Raw genomic sequence first — 15,506 nt, 5'->3', positions numbered from 1 at the left:
ATATATAGACATACCTTTAACAGCTAATACACATTAACTTTTTTGTCACCATCTACTAGGGCATATAAAATGTTTTGTTTCTTTGCAGAGGTTTTTCTAATATTTTAAATTAGAATTGATATTAATTATTCATCTTGTCTGAGCTGTAATTCTGACACAGTGATTCAGTTGTTTCTCATGAAGTAATGTCATCCTTTCATGTGAAGAAAGACGTTTCCATCCAGAGTACTTGGAATTTCACCAGTGAGCAATATTAAGTTTAAGACCATAGATGCCGGATCTAACATTGTGTTGTTTTCCAAAGTCTCTGGATTACCCTGGATTTTAATAATTTATGTTTTGTTGTTTCTTTTCCCTCAGTAATACTTTCAGAGTGAAGAGGTCGCCAAAGAAATCCCCAATGTCCGACACATCCCAGGTGTGTTTAATTCGCTCTCTTTTGGGGTTCTTTCTCACTTTTAAAGTTCCAGCTGATTTTTAGAGTTTTCCTCTTTGCCGTTCTCTTGCAGGATCCCACATCTGCAGAAGAATCTTCGTCCCTTCATCAGCAGGATGATCACGCCACAGACGAGGAGAAGCTGGCCTCCTCCACCGGTCATAAGTGGGCGGTCCGCCACGAGGTGGACCAAGATTTAAACACTGACCACCAAGACTTCCCGCAGCCCTGCGACGTTACGACTTTCGTAAATGAGAACAGTCTCCCTCAGGAGAATCCAGGTTTGACGTTACTGTCTGATTTTTTTTTTTTTGTCCCCTCCAGGCACCTGTGTTCATGCAACATCAAAGCGTACCACACTCGAACAGCTATTCAGTGAAGCTCAAAGCTTTGTTTGGATAGATGCTCATGTAAAGCAACCAGTTACTTTGTTATCCGTTCATAGAGCAGTAGTGTATTGACTTTTCTACTAGTAGTAAAAATAAATAAATAAATAAATAAAAGGGCTGGCCCAGTTCTCCACTGCCCTCTGACCACCAAAAGACCCACCTCCTCCCAACTGCTGTCTGGCTCAACCCATCTGGGTCGTAGATGAAACAGGGAGCAGACAGCGCTGGTTCAGCCTCTGATCACCATCAGACAGCCCTAAACACTGATCACTGTGGTTGTCCACCTCGTATTCTGGTTCTAACTCTTGGTTTTGTTTCTTGGTCTGTTTCAGTCCAGGACTATGAAATTGAGTACATGGAGAAGATTGGCTCTTCCTCCCCAGTAAGTATTTGTTTGGCATATTGATGACAGATGTGATTTCTTTTCAGTTTTTATGCATGTTGATGTTTTTGTGTATGTTGATTGGAGATGCACCAATCAAATTGTTTTGATACAGATTGTAGCGAACACACGTTGCTATTCAATAAATTGGAATATGCGTTTGGAAAAGGTACCATTTTTTCAGAAAATCATCGTATTTACCAGATATAAAACCTGGAAAACATCCAGCCTGTGTGTAATTAACCTATAAAATGTAATTTATTTAAATAATTTTCTAATTTATTTAAATTTCATTTTAAAGACTGCACATATAAGATATAACAACTGTATTAAGCATATTCTTCTGAATTCTCCCTGCCAAGATTTGATTACCAAGTTTTTCTTATTGGTCTTTAACGTCTCGTAGTAGAGATTATCATAATTAGTATAACACAAACAGCAGCTTCATGCGTATTCCCAGCAGGCCTCGAGTCCTTGCCTCTTCTGGGGTTCCCAACATTTCTAAACCTCTCTTCCATTCCAAAAAAGAGCTGCACTATATAAAGACTCACATTTGTCAACGCATTGTCAGTGTGTGCAATATCCCAGTGATAATGGACTGCTTGGACACTATATTTAGCAACTTGCTAAATTTTAAGTGTGATGCATTCACACTCTTCCTATCAGTTAGGAAAATGTTGTAGGAATAGAAAGTAGAAATGTGCATTAATCATAATCAGTAGTGTCACCACATTTTTGCAGTTACATATTTTCCTGTGGTAACTCTTAGGTCTGATATGTTCATTAGAATTTTATTTTTATTTATTTTTTTTATTAATTTGATAGACCGGTCCGGGCTGATCCAGCTGAAAACTGTTAGATTCCACTCACCAGCTAATGTCTCTGAGCATCTCTAATGATGATGAATTATTTCAGTTTTCAGCATTCTTTATTAATTTTGTCTTTTGCAGCCACTGTCTATCAAAAAGCCATCTCTGTACTTGAACTTGGACTCAGTGTCTGACAACTTAACCAAAGCTGCTTGTGGACATGGATCTGAGCCAAGCTCCCCCTGCACCGGGTAAAATATGCCTTACATTACTTATCCACACATTGCAGCATTGCTAGATATGTTACTTTACAGCTTTGCATAATATATTTCATGTCGATGTCTGAGATTTAAATTTTCATACTGTCATGATCTTTGTATGCATTTGAAAACGGTATATACCAATATATTTATTGGTGGATTATTGAGTGTCCTCACCACTTATTGGCTCAGCTGGTGAAAATATGTTTAAAAAAAAAAAAGCATTGAAATAAATGTAGCATGTCACACAAAAACACACACTGTAAATTTAAGTTATTTCAGTGGGAAAAACATTTCGTCGACTCTCTTTAGAAAAGTAAAGTATAACTCATCATGGTTTAATTCTGCGCTATAAGTTTTTATTTTTTTTTATGCCTTTACCAGGAAATACCAAAATCAGTCATCATGTACTCTACTTAATTAACAATAATTTATTTTGATTAATTTTTATGGCAATATTCAATTTTGTTTCACTGAATATTTGTACTTTAGTAGACTGGATTTAAATAATTTTTACTACCTCTACATTTATGGAAAAAAAAAGTTCAACCAACCAACTTTAAATGAGTAACGTCATAATAGTGTGAATTTCATTAATATTTTTAGTGTATGGATCAACAGTCTGGGTCGAATACCTAATGCATTTTATTTGGTAAAATAAAGTATTAATTATCACTTCTGTCTATTGTATATAGACATCTCACACGCTCCCTGACACTTTTACTCAGACCTCAGATTGTTGTCCTTCTGCACAGGAGTTTTGAGGAAATGGAAGCCCAGATATCTGCAGGCATGAAGACGCCGGTGTTGAGCCCGCGGCCCGGACCCGAAGGTTCTGCTGGAGATAAGGGCAGGAAGAGAGAGAGCGATGTCCTCAGCCGGACACAGAGCATAGAGAGGGACGAGCAGGTGAGACCGGGGCTCTTGGTAAACAGCTAGCACTGATCACATTTGTTATAAAGAATAAACTGGGTTTCATTTATCTGTGTACTCATCATCATGTATGGGAATTACAGATGCATCTCAGTAGATTCTGTAATAAAAGTGGAATTTATTTTAGTAACTTACATGGAAAAGTGAACTTTGAAACCCTCCACAAAGAGAGTAAACCACAAACTTTTGTTTTTTTTAAAGCTTGATGTTCAGAGTGCTGTCAAATATTTTCATTAAAAAAGTTGAGTGGAAGGAAAAAGTCCTGGATGTAGACTACAACTGTACTTCTGAAACAAATTTATCCGTATGTGACTTATTTGGGCTGCTGCTGCTCAATTGTCCTCTGTTCAGATTAGAGTAGATTTTGTATAATCTGTATTGGATTCATTTGAGTATTGAGTATGTACTGTATGAACATGGGCATACTTTTTAGTAGACTAATATTTCTGTTTTGATTGGATTTCACAGGGCTAATGGTTATCCTTGTGTCTAGTGCTCCTGCTTCTGTCATTTTATCCTTCCACTAAATTTTCTATTAAAATATTTAGATACAACACTCCATTGACAGCCTCGTTCTTTAGGAATTTGCTTTTGTAACTAACTTTAATATTTTTATTTTGTAATATTTAAAAAAACAGTAACCTGAATTGTAGGTCTTTTATTAGGTGTAAGCTGCAATCGTAAAAAAAGAATCTTCTAATTTATATTCCATTTTATTGAGATGCACCTGTATGTCATGTTTTTATTTAGTTGCATCTTACTCCACGTTGTTGTTTAATCAGAAATGAGCACCTTTATGCAGAGACTTTATCCCAAGACTCGAATCACAGTGATTCTCCAAAAATCAGCCCCATCACACACTTTCTCCCAGCTTTGGTTCAGGAAATAAGCTGCCACTCAAACACTCAGCGCTTGCTTTGCTGTGCTGTCCCGTCCCCCTCCTCCACCCCACCCCTCTGCCCACTCCTCCTGGTGCCCCTGTAGCCCTCTGGCCAGGGCCCCGTGGTGGCCCCTGCTCCAGCCCAGGCCATGCCCCTGTTGTTAGACAGGCTGTCAGAGTGTGAGGACCCCCTGCAGTACCTGGAGCCTGACCTGGCTGAGACCAACCCAACCGCATTCGCCCAAAAACTACAGGTGTGTTGCCCCACCTCGACGAACCTCGAAGGTCCTGGCTCTGGGGAGGAAATGTGACTGTGTGTGTTTTTTGTTTCCACATCGTTCCCATTGTGTCAGCGTACTTCATCCCTTTCATCTTTTTATGTTTCCTCCTCCCCGTACTTGCAGTTTTTGGCTTGCTGCGTGAAGTAGATTAATGATTGGTAAAATGCAGACGGCAGCAAATGTGTGCTCTCAATTCAAGTCTTTGTATGTTTCCCTTTGCTCTCTTCAACCCTCCTCCCTTACCCCGCCGCCTCCTCTCCCCCTCTGATATTTGGCCCCCCCTGTGTGCGGCCAAGGAGGAGCTGGTGCTTGCTGCCCTGAGGCTAGAGGCTCTGCAAGTAGCCCAAAGCATCTCTCAGTGCCCCTCCCTCTCCACTGTAACCCCCCAGGTACTGCGCTGAGTCAGCCTGCACCTGCTGTATTCAGTGTGTGTGGGTGAGCGTGTTTGTTGCAGAAAATAGGCATCTTGAATGAGTGATTAGGGAAAAGCAGGTGTAGCTGAAGTGGGTCATTGTAGACTGCGGTGTTTGCATGGGTGTGTCTCGGCTTGCCGATCGGCCCCTTCGGCATGGCGGCTGTGCTGCAGCATCCACAATCCCGGCGCCCCCCTCCACATGATACCGCTAACGATGCTTAACGTGTCCGGCTCCCATTCAGACTGGCAACGAGCTCCTCCAGGTTAATACTCAGTCCAGTGCCTTCCTTGCCCCCTGCGTTGTTTTCTGCCTGTTGCCTGTTCATGAGAGGCTTACATCAACATGAATGTGACTGGGGACGTAACACGATAACCTAAAAACCGCAGCTGCACAGTTACATGGCTGCAACTCTCCCTGGTGTATTTGATCATCCTCTGTTTCAAATCTCCAGTCACATTTACGTTTGTTTTTTTTTTTTATTTTCCCCCAAACTAACAACACAAACGCAACACAGAATATTACAGTGCAGGGCAAAAATCTTCAAAACCTTTGAAATTTATCAGATTGTGTTGTTTTACAACTGCAAAGCTTAATTTATCCTTTTTGGGATTTTATGTGGCCAACACAAGAGGGTAACTATGAAGTGGATTAAAAAATTCTTTATGGTTTTCAAAGTTTTTGCTAATTGAAATTAAAGCTGTAAGCAGCGATTAGTAATCAATTATTGCATCACTTATTTTGTTGACGAATCAGTTAATGGGATAAAAGGAATTGGCACATTCTGCAGATTTGTTAACCACTGCTTAAGCCTCAACATCAACAATGAAGCAAATGGATCCAAAGGGATATATTTTTGTTGGAACTGAAGATGCAGCTGAGTTAGGAAGTCAGGAAGGGGAAAAATCCTTGAAAGAGTCAGAGTAGGATTGGTTCCCAATCTTGTCCCTCCAAGTCTCATGTTGTTGCTCCACACGTTTCAGTCTCGACTCAAGAAACCCAGCACACGGCGGTGGAATATCAACGGTTCACCCTTACTCAAAGTAAGAGTAACAAGACACCCTGTGATCTGTTCTTACCCAACTAGAGTGCAGTCCAAGTATTTGGGCAAGAACATATTTTTCATTGTTTCACTGATCCAGTTATACAACAGCACACTGGATTCAATGATATGACCATTGTTATATCTTTTTAGTTAAATTATCTTCTTAAAACATATTTCTCTTGATTTGAATATTTAGAAAATAAATGAGCACAGTAGATTTAAGCTGTTTGCCTTTCTCTAAAGTTCAAAATGAGCACTTTGCCCCTTTTGGTTCTGAACTACAGAGCTGCTACAATCTAGTCCAAATACATCCAGACTGCACTGCAGACTTGAGCCTCAGTAGATCATAGATGTGCTTCATCTAGACAGCATTTTATATGGAGATGCACTGATCAGAGTTTCTACTATTTACCTTAATTTAATTAGTCGTTTGTTTTATATGAGAGTAATCCCATTACTTCACGAGCCAGACACAACACTTAGCTCCATTCCTTCTTGCTGTTCTCTTTGAGCCCCCACCGTTTTATTAAATCCTCCTTTAATCCAGCTCTTCCGATGACGACTAAATCCTTTTATTCCAGGCCAAATTTTAGAGGTGAAATAGTATATATGTTGTCTTAGCTTTACAGACCCATGCACATCTTGGAAACTTTTCAAGTTTTTAGTGAAAACTGTGAAGTCAGACCAGTTAATCTTTTACAACCAAACACTAACGGGAATGCCCCTGCTGCCCAGTCCCGCTCCCTTATCGTCCATCTCTATTTTACTATCTGCTGCTGTGCTCCTTCCTTCTTGTCTTGCTCAGTCCAACTCACATTCAAGCTTCTGCAAGCAGCAGGCGCTCATGATCGCTCAGCCGGGGCCAGCATCAGCCAATTACGCAGTAATTACTGTAGCGATGAAGGCTGTTTCATCCAATCATGTAGTGGCCGACCGAGTCCTCAGAAACATCACCAGCTTTGCAGCATTCGCCAGCAGAGTTTTGCTGCGTGGAACAGATTTCTGTGGTTCCATGCTGCATTGAGGTCGTGGTTCAGGAAACCTGTTGGGCCCGTGTGCGAGCCCCTGCATCTGGTCTGGTGTCTAGTTTGTAACTTGCCATGTTTCCGTTCCTTTCCCTGCTCTCCTTTGCTTCCTGGAAGCAGCACCGGGACATGCTGTCTTCTGTGGAGAGCTCCATTCCCAAGAGCTCGCTCTACGCCAAGACCACCAGCAGCAGCAGCTACATCGAAGGCGAGAGTCCGCACCTGCCAAGAGATCTCGACCAGTCGTTGGACATCGCACGAGAGGAGGTTCCCTTCTATTTCTTTTTATTCATTGAGTGGTAAAAGTCGTTTCATTTCAACGTCTAGAGCTTTACTTAAAAGTGTTTGCCCCTATTTCATAGATTGTGTCAAAAGAGAAAGAGGTTCTGGAGTGGCAGAGGAAGTACGAGGACAGTCGACAGGAAGTGGTGGAGATGAGGTAAAAAGAAACATTGAGTTGTTGTCAAGTCTATCACTTATAGATATCTAGCAAATGTCTTTGTCTTCTTTTGAACTTCTTACTTGGTTTATTTGAAACAAAGACACCTTTGGGTCCAGAATGGAAAACCAATTAAAGAGTACGCCAGTCTGCGCTGAGCGCACATCAGACTGATGTGCTTTAAGATGTTTTAGATAGAGAAGATGACTAAATAATTAATTACTGTAGATATTGTTACACCAAACCTGCTAACAGCAGCTCTAAACTCACCCATAAACAACAGTCAGCAAACAGCTTTAGGTTCAGACAGGAAACTGGATATAAGCAGCATTGAAGCTTCTTGTCGGTTAGCAGGTGGTGAGTGTGAGTGCAGCTGGGTCATTTAGCCTGGATAAGACAGAGCTTACCTCCTTTAACTGATTGTGCTCTGGATAAGGAGGAGCTAAGAGACTAAGAGGGAGGCAAGGCTAATCAATCCTCTTACCCCGTACAACCTGTTTTACTGGAACAGTCAAAAATGGTCCAGTTATTTCTAAAGAAACAATGCAAGCATGAAGAAATCTATCACACATCACAGGTTAACCTACTTATTTTACTTTTAGTAAGAATTTAGATGCTTGTTTTTTTTAGAACAGGCACAGATCTACAACAGACAGAGAAGTCTATGATGTTCATGGCCTACTATAAAGTTTTTTGTTTCAGTTTTTATTCACAAATTAGCTCATACGAAACAAACATTACAGACTAGCAAACAGAAGTATTGATCTACGAAATAAGCGATTAAATAAGCAAAAATAACAAATGACCACAATAAGAAAGAGAACAAGAATAAGAAAGAGTGTGAAAGAAAAGAAAACAAATTAAAATGGATACATTGGGTAGATTTTTATTTTCTTAGAAGTTATTTTCAGATTTTTGGGGCTACTGTACATTTGTACACATGAAAATTGTCTGCTATGTCCTTTTAAATTGACAACTGAAAATGTGGTTGCATGGCTTGGTGGATAGCTTTGAGTGACCGTCAGGAACTAGTTTTATTGGGACTGCAGGGATTATCATTTTAAAATGCTTTGATTGGACTGGACCAAGGCTTTCTAACATTGTACTCCAGTTTGTTCGATTCAGGATGCTCCAGCTTCATGTTGATGTCATTTTGGACATTTGAACATCTCTGTAGTTTCTGCAAATTGCTGTGTTATGTTTTGCTTTATTACATGGTTTAAATTTTTTTGATAGTTATTGAATAAGTGAGTAATGTATTTCATTAAATTGAGATAAGGGGTTGGATTAAATAAGTGTTCATTTCTTCCTACTCCTTTTCAAACAGAAAAGTAGTGGTAAACATTTTTACCGGTTATGTTTGCACATTTTCTCTGTCCTACTGATTGCTTTTTTTTTTTTAAACCTGTTTGAAATAAATAAATCAAATTATTATTTACTTTTAATTCAATAAACAAAAAGTTAAAAAGACATTTCGACCAACATTAAGTGTGCAACTGCACTCACAGACCTAAATAGTGAATGAAATGGCATTTATATAATTTTCTCAATTTTATTGCAATCCGAGCCTTTCTTTACATTACTAATATTGCACACACTGATATTGTGTTGACAGTAAATTTGCAATCATTTTTTTATCTGTAGGAGGATTGTTGCAGAGTATGAGAAGACTATTGCGCAGATGATAGGTGAGTTTTTCCACTTCCTCACTTAATGTAATCATTGACTCCAAGTGCACAATTTAACATGCATCAGAAAATCTTTTTCATCAAACTCTGGTGCTTTAATTTGCTCTCTGGTGTCTTATTGAAGTTTATATTTTTTACACCGCCGCCTCTGATTTCAAATGGTTTACTTCAGAAATGCAACAGTCAGAGTTTTCAAGTTTTTAGAAAAAGTTCACCTGCTAATACCAGTTTTAATAATTTGCAATCTCTCTTTAAGAACTATTTTAGAAAAGAAAACATTCAAAGTACGCTGTAGAAAACCATAATTTGTTCATAGTAGCAGCCTTCTTTCCTGAGCAACAACTTCCACATTCAGGTGTTGCTCCTTGATTTATTTAACTTCCTATCAGTCAGTCATAATCTGACTTATTGGTTCATCTCTAGCTTAGCTTTGTTAATCTTGTGCTGCGGCAGAGATTCTGACACCGGTGGTGGTGGGAACCATCACAATTATCCATTGACGGCACCCTTGTCACCACTTTGCTCACTTTACATTTTCCCTGCTCTCACCTACATCCTTTTTTGCCAACTTCAGACGTTCTTGAATATTTGGCTTGTGCTGCAGTCTTAAGTTAATGTCTTGCTCTTCTCAGAACACGCCCACTAAAAGGCCATAATCTGTTTCTGTTCATGTCTAACGCTCGGCTCTCTCACATGTCTTGACCCTCCCAGTTTGACTTAACACACTCCCTTCTTTTCTGTTCTGCTCCCATCATTGCCCCTTACTATTTGATAACCCTGACAGGCATGCCAGGTGAGTAACACAGAGCCGTACTTTGCTTGTTTGTGTCAGCTCGCGTCTCTCCATCCGTCCGTCAGAGAGGGGAGCAGGTGTGCTCCTTTTCTTCATCTCATCTAGTGGCTTTTGTTTGTCCATTCTGTTGCATTTCACATAAAGGCTAAGACTTGACTTTTTTATAGATATAAAGGAAAGAATCTGTCAAGTTGTTTGTTTTGAAAATAATACTATATCAATCTGAGTGACACACAAACAATGAAAAGATCTTAAAGATGCCTCGACGCTTGACTAAAGGTGTGTGCTAAAGCCACTCAAGCAGCTTTACTTATTTGCACAAGTAGATCATCTACTGTAAGTTACTTAAAAGACAAGCGAGTGTCGCTCTAAACAAACCAAGCTACCAAGCTTTATAAAACATAGCTCTCCTTTTTGATTTCCTCATTGTGACATTTTGTTTGCATGCAATAAAAATAATGATTTTCTGAAGTAGAAAAATCACTCTAACCCTCAATTCCACTTTGTTGCATTGTAAAAATGGTGTATATTTTTATGTATGTTGTGGGAAGATGTTTGTACCTTCCACGTCAGCATCTCTAGTGGATAGACTGATGATTTAGGAAATCTGTGTGTGTGTGTGTTCATTAGAGGATGATCAAAAGGAGAAGTCTCTGTCCCACCACACCATCCAGCAGCTGATCATAGAGAAGGATCAGGCCTTGGCTGATCTCAACTCTGTGGAGAAGTCCCTGGCTGACCTCTTCCGTCGTTATGAGAAGATGAAAGATGTGCTGGAGGGCTTCCGCAAGGTGCCACACTAATTACTCAAAACTTCTAAGTCAAAATGCCCTTTAAGCCACTTTAAACATCACCCTTCACAGTTATTAGCACCCCTGACAAAAAATCCTATATTGGTAGGATAATCTCAGGCTGAAAATTTGACAAAAATCCAGCCTTTGAGTGCATTCAGTAGGGGAAAACAACAGTGTTAAGAAATCATCTCACTCACTGACAAGCATGCAGTCAATCAGTCCCTCCAGGATGTTGCAGTTTTTTGTGGTTGTTGCAGCCTAAAATTATTGATTTTGTGTCATCATTTTCAAAAAGTTGCCCTTCTTTTTAAAAACTTTGCTTTTGCAATAACATGGTTTTACAAAAAAGTTGAAATTGTTGCACGTTACCCTCCCAAAACAGAGTTAATATTTAAGTTGCAAATAAGTATATTCAATTCTTGAAATAGTAGGTCAAATACAAATAAAATCAAAGGCCAAAAGAAGAATTCCATACTGGTCATTTAAGTTAACATGAACTTTATAATCAAATCCAACAGAACATCTCAAAATGGCAAATGTTACCATGTAGCGTCACAGATAATCTCATCTTGCAGGTTCAGCTTTCATGAGACGTCATGAAACAGGAAGTTACATTAGAAGGAGGCTGAGGGATTGGTCAAAATTGAGCCGAGTTGCAGTGATTGGTCAGAAAAGAAGTGAAAATCACAAGTCTGTACAAAATTTGTGAAAATGGAGTAAATTTGCATTAACAGTTGCGATCGCAACATCACAACATTCTGGAGGGACAGATTGATGTTAGAACCTCCTAAAATATGTCCCATAGTTGTAGCTCACATAGTGTGAGGTTTCCTATCTTCTCTTCTGCTCCATTCAGAGGTTTTCCGTATGAATTAGGTCTAAAGATGAAGAAGGATGAGTTTTCTTTCTAGTGAACCACTTCTGTGATGTTTCAGTCACCTGTTTTGGAACAATATCTCACCGAGAGACACAGTGTTGACCCATTCCCTGTTTGAGGTCACCAGATTTTTATTGAAAATGTCCTGAAATAAATTGAAAATGTGTTCATGCGGCCGTACACTAAAAAGTTTCCCCGAACTCCCAAAGAGAAGCAGACCTGACGCATCACAAATCCTCCAACTTTGCTTGAGAGGAGGCACAAGTTCACTTTGTGCACATCCAAACAGTGTTTTTACACAAAACCCACCTGGGGGTGTGTGTGGAGGACACACATCGGCAGCGCCTCGGGTCGCCTTGTCAAATCATGCATGCGATGTTGAGGTGCACTGAGACAGAACAGATTATTGGACTCCATCCTTGGACAGTTTTATTAGAAGCATCAGCACCTCTGAAGAAAGCACATTTAAAAAGGATTGCCGTGCCTAGAAGACGAGAGCCTTTGTGGGCTGTTTGATAGGTAATAATAGGGGCGTATTTTATGACATGCATTTAAGACGGCTGATCTGACCAAAGCAGTTGGTTTCGATCAAATTCTGAGTAGTATTTTGGCAAACTCCGTGTTTGTTACAGAGACTTGCTGACCCCAAGATGTCACTGCGAGATCTTTCTTCCATTACTAGACACAAAAAGTATGCCTCAGTTGCATTTATTTCAGCAGATTTGAGTTAGTGATGATGTGAAAAAATTCTTCCTCCACTTTTTCCTCACAGTTAATGTGCCTAAATTAAATATTGAATTTAGAAAGCAATTTCAGGGTAAAGTTATCCCGCTACAATGAAAGATTATTTCGTTTTAAGGCTTTTTAGACATGGAGAGGTAAGTGTGAAGGGTAGTGTAGTTTAAGGGCAAGACATTTAAATAAATTTCTCTCACTTTAGAATGAAGAAGTGCTGAAGAAATGCGCCCAGGAGTATCTGTCCAGAGTCCGCAAGGAGGAGCAGCGGTATCAAGCTCTGAAGATCCACGCTGAGGAGAAACTAGACAAGTGAGTATAAACAAATTCAAATTATAATGAGTTTCTCACCCCACAAAAGACTAAACCACAAAAAGCTCTAGGCGTCCAACCAATACAAGCTCCCAAATGTGCTTTTTATAATAGGTTAGTTCCATTTCTTCTGTTTTTGAGATGCATTACAATCTTTCCTGACTTCTTCGGAGTGGTATTTATCCCTTTACAAGTACTGAAGGGTAATTGTATTGTTTTATTTTCGCTGTTCATCTCCAGAGCCAACGCAGAGATCGCACAGGTCCGATCCAAGGCCAAGCAAGAGCAGGCTGCCCACCAAGCCAGTCTGAGGAAAGAGCAGATGAAGGTGGACTCTCTGGAGCGCACTTTGGAGCAAAAGGTCAGCAATGAGAAACACACTAACATTAAAGAAATACTGCACCTTGTAAAAGAGTATTCATATCCCCTGAACTTTTTACAACCTCCTCAATGTACTTTATGACCAGTTTATGTTTATATTGTGGATTAAATAAAGACATGATTTGAGCATTTTGCATAAATAATACCATCCTAAATGTCTGATGCACAGTTGCTGCTAGGTACTTTGAAGAACATCTTTTTGCTGTATTTACAGATTACAGAAGCTTTTGGCCATTTTCAGACTCGGTCACAGTGGTGGAGCGCATCTTTGGATATTAGTTTCTCAATTGGATTTAGGGTTTAAACTTTAACTAGGCCATTATAGCACATCAGTATATCCAAATCATTACATTATGGCTCCATGGTTAGGGTTATTTTCCTGTTGGCAGGTGAATCTCTACCTCAGTCTGATGTCTTTCGTAGATTGTTAGCAGTTTTACTCTCAAAAGCTTTCCCGTTCCTGCTGAAAAAAAATGTTTCATAGTGAGGATGCTGTGTTCAGGGTGAAGCGTCTTGACAGTTTTGCACCATTCATTGGCATTTTGAATGACCGGAGGATCTTCTTCCACGTGTTTGGTATTTCTCCCCTCCCTGCACCTGACCCAGATTTACCATTTTACCTCAGCTGCTTGTCAGATAATTGCTCTCTATGCAGTTTAGGTTAACAGCCGTATCATAATAGGTCTACAGTTCCAATTTCTCAGAAAAGTTGAACCCACATGAAGACAAAGACTCTGTGTATACACAGTCCAGGTAACTTAATGCTTTTACATTTTTTTTTACAGAACAAGGAGATTGAGGAGCTGACAAAGATCTGTGACGAGCTGATCGCCAAAATGGGGAAGAGTTAGCAGCCACGCCACAAGCTAATACTTTATGAACACAAAGTGTATCACTGTTGCAAGAAACGATGGACGTTTTAAGGCCAAAGAGGTCTTGGGGTTTTGCTTCCTACTGAGTCTCCACCAAAATGACCTCCTCTTATTACTCTGTACATTTTTTGATGTGTCAGTGTACTGTACTGTATCAGGGGTCTGGTTTAAAGTTTTAGAAAATCTATCATATCAGTGACGAGTGTTGCGTGTGTGACTGTGTGTGTACGGTGACGAAAAACTGCAAGGATTACTCGTGGGTTGAGTTTTGTGTTTATGATGTTGCCATGACAGCCACTGAGGGAGAAGACTGTTTACCCGCTCCTGTTAGTTTCTCCTCTTGATGCAAGGTTAAGGTAGATTTTGAAAAAATTTAGCCGCAGATGTTTAGATTTATTTGTACAGTCTTGAAACACTTAGACACCAACCGTCATGATAGTGTTGCATGTAAGAGAGAAAGAAAACCTTGTAATGTTATTGTTTGTATATACTGTATTGTGGAAAATCCAAGTATAAAACAAAAGACTTGTCTGCATTTTAATGTAGTTACTATATAAGCCTCACCCTGCTGCCCTCATGTAAACATTTAAATATTTGTTATACTTGTCATAGCTTTTTTTGATGAAATTGTGGGACTTTGTTATTTTATTTGGGAATTTATTTTGATATAAAGCAAAACTAATCATCACTGTATTCACTTGTGAGCAGGAGTCATTTAATTTTTGGAGGACGACATTCATAATTTTCCACTGAGGAATAATTCCTCTTCACAGCTACTGTACAGCATCAGCTTACAAAGTGCAATAAAAGATGGCAATACAGCTGAAGGTTCACTCTGGTCTTCTTCATCTTTAGCTCATCACTTTACTGCTCTGGGGTTTTACAAAAATGTATAAGATTTTATTTGACTTTCACCCTGTGTTCTTGAGGAACACAGACACACATTGATACATCAATGGACTCATGGATCAATGGTTTGGGCCTCTGGTTAAGATGAATTAAAATAATTAAATAAAAATAATCTTCTCTTTTGAGCAGCAGACATTAAAAATGTAACAAAAATTCATCCTTTAGTTTGAGGACATATATTCTGTGGTGGAAACAAATACGGAAAAAATGCACATAAAAAGCACACCCTGGTAAATTTGATCTGGAATAGCCACTGGAGATTACAGCATTGGGATTCACAGGGCTAATTGTGAACTACAAATGGTGTTAATAGTGAGAATTATGACCTGTGATAGTAACAGAAAAAAAACATTCACAATGAATCTGTCTGTGGACTTACAGTTTTAATAGGCATGGACGAGTAGAAATGCTCACAGTATGATAATTGTGAGAAAAAAAATTCCACAGTTTCATGACATTTACAAAATATAATCTAGATGTTTTTAATAGACACTTTTCACAGTGACGTCAGACGATGGCCGCCATAACTCAAAACTGGGTATCTTTACTTCCGGTGTGATTTTGCCTTGGGAACCAAGCTGAAAAATTCCCGCATTCTCCTAATCTTAAGGATATAATAAAAGGTAAGTTTAATAATAACAGCATTTAAGTGTTAGATAGCTGTTATTACTTATTGTAAATTCACCATTCTCTAACTGTGTATAAAATAAACAGCCTCCGATCGGAGAGTAAACCACCTAGCAGCAGCTTTAGCCACATTTAGGAAAAAATATAATCTGTCAGTGCTGTAACGTTTAGAGGTTCACTTTCTGTATTTTATAAAACAGTGTTTACGTTAACCATCATTAGTCAT

The 15,506-nt window shown here is 39.3% G+C and overlaps 1 protein-coding gene across 17 annotated transcripts in view; it reads left to right on the top strand.

Moving 5' to 3' along the window:
• tacc2 (transforming, acidic coiled-coil containing protein 2) overlaps nucleotides 1–14,571 on the top strand; it is a 61,492-nt gene extending 46,921 nt beyond the window's left edge. For 8 of the 17 annotated variants that reach the window (XM_016668529.1, XM_016668518.1, XM_016668521.1 and 5 more), the window contains 16 exons: nucleotides 361–418; nucleotides 510–717; nucleotides 1,158–1,207; nucleotides 2,158–2,267; nucleotides 3,032–3,185; nucleotides 4,194–4,343; nucleotides 4,667–4,759; nucleotides 5,767–5,826; nucleotides 6,974–7,120; nucleotides 7,216–7,292; nucleotides 8,937–8,980; nucleotides 9,765–9,773; nucleotides 10,404–10,564; nucleotides 12,385–12,491; nucleotides 12,732–12,852; nucleotides 13,658–14,571. In XM_016668529.1, coding sequence (XP_016524015.1) covers nucleotides 361–418; nucleotides 510–717; nucleotides 1,158–1,207; nucleotides 2,158–2,267; nucleotides 3,032–3,185; nucleotides 4,194–4,343; nucleotides 4,667–4,759; nucleotides 5,767–5,826; nucleotides 6,974–7,120; nucleotides 7,216–7,292; nucleotides 8,937–8,980; nucleotides 9,765–9,773; nucleotides 10,404–10,564; nucleotides 12,385–12,491; nucleotides 12,732–12,852; nucleotides 13,658–13,723 — 1,615 coding nt within the window. In that variant the 3' untranslated portion in view covers nucleotides 13,724–14,571. The remainder of the gene's footprint in view (nucleotides 1–360; nucleotides 419–509; nucleotides 718–1,157; nucleotides 1,208–2,157; nucleotides 2,268–3,031; nucleotides 3,186–4,193; nucleotides 4,344–4,666; nucleotides 4,760–5,766; nucleotides 5,827–6,973; nucleotides 7,121–7,215; nucleotides 7,293–8,936; nucleotides 8,981–9,764; nucleotides 9,774–10,403; nucleotides 10,565–12,384; nucleotides 12,492–12,731; nucleotides 12,853–13,657) is intronic. The other 9 variants (XM_016668520.1, XM_007546264.2, XM_016668528.1 and 6 more) reach the window with 7 other exon arrangements.
• The last annotated feature ends 935 nt before the right edge of the window (nucleotides 14,572–15,506 follow it).

Source organism: Poecilia formosa, unplaced genomic scaffold (assembly GCF_000485575.1).
Source record: "Poecilia formosa unplaced genomic scaffold, Poecilia_formosa-5.1.2 Scaffold15, whole genome shotgun sequence".
Lineage (NCBI taxonomy): Eukaryota > Metazoa > Chordata > Actinopteri > Cyprinodontiformes > Poeciliidae > Poecilia > Poecilia formosa.
The sequence above is the reverse complement of the archived record's forward strand: the minus strand, read 5'-3'. Positions and strand labels throughout refer to the sequence as shown.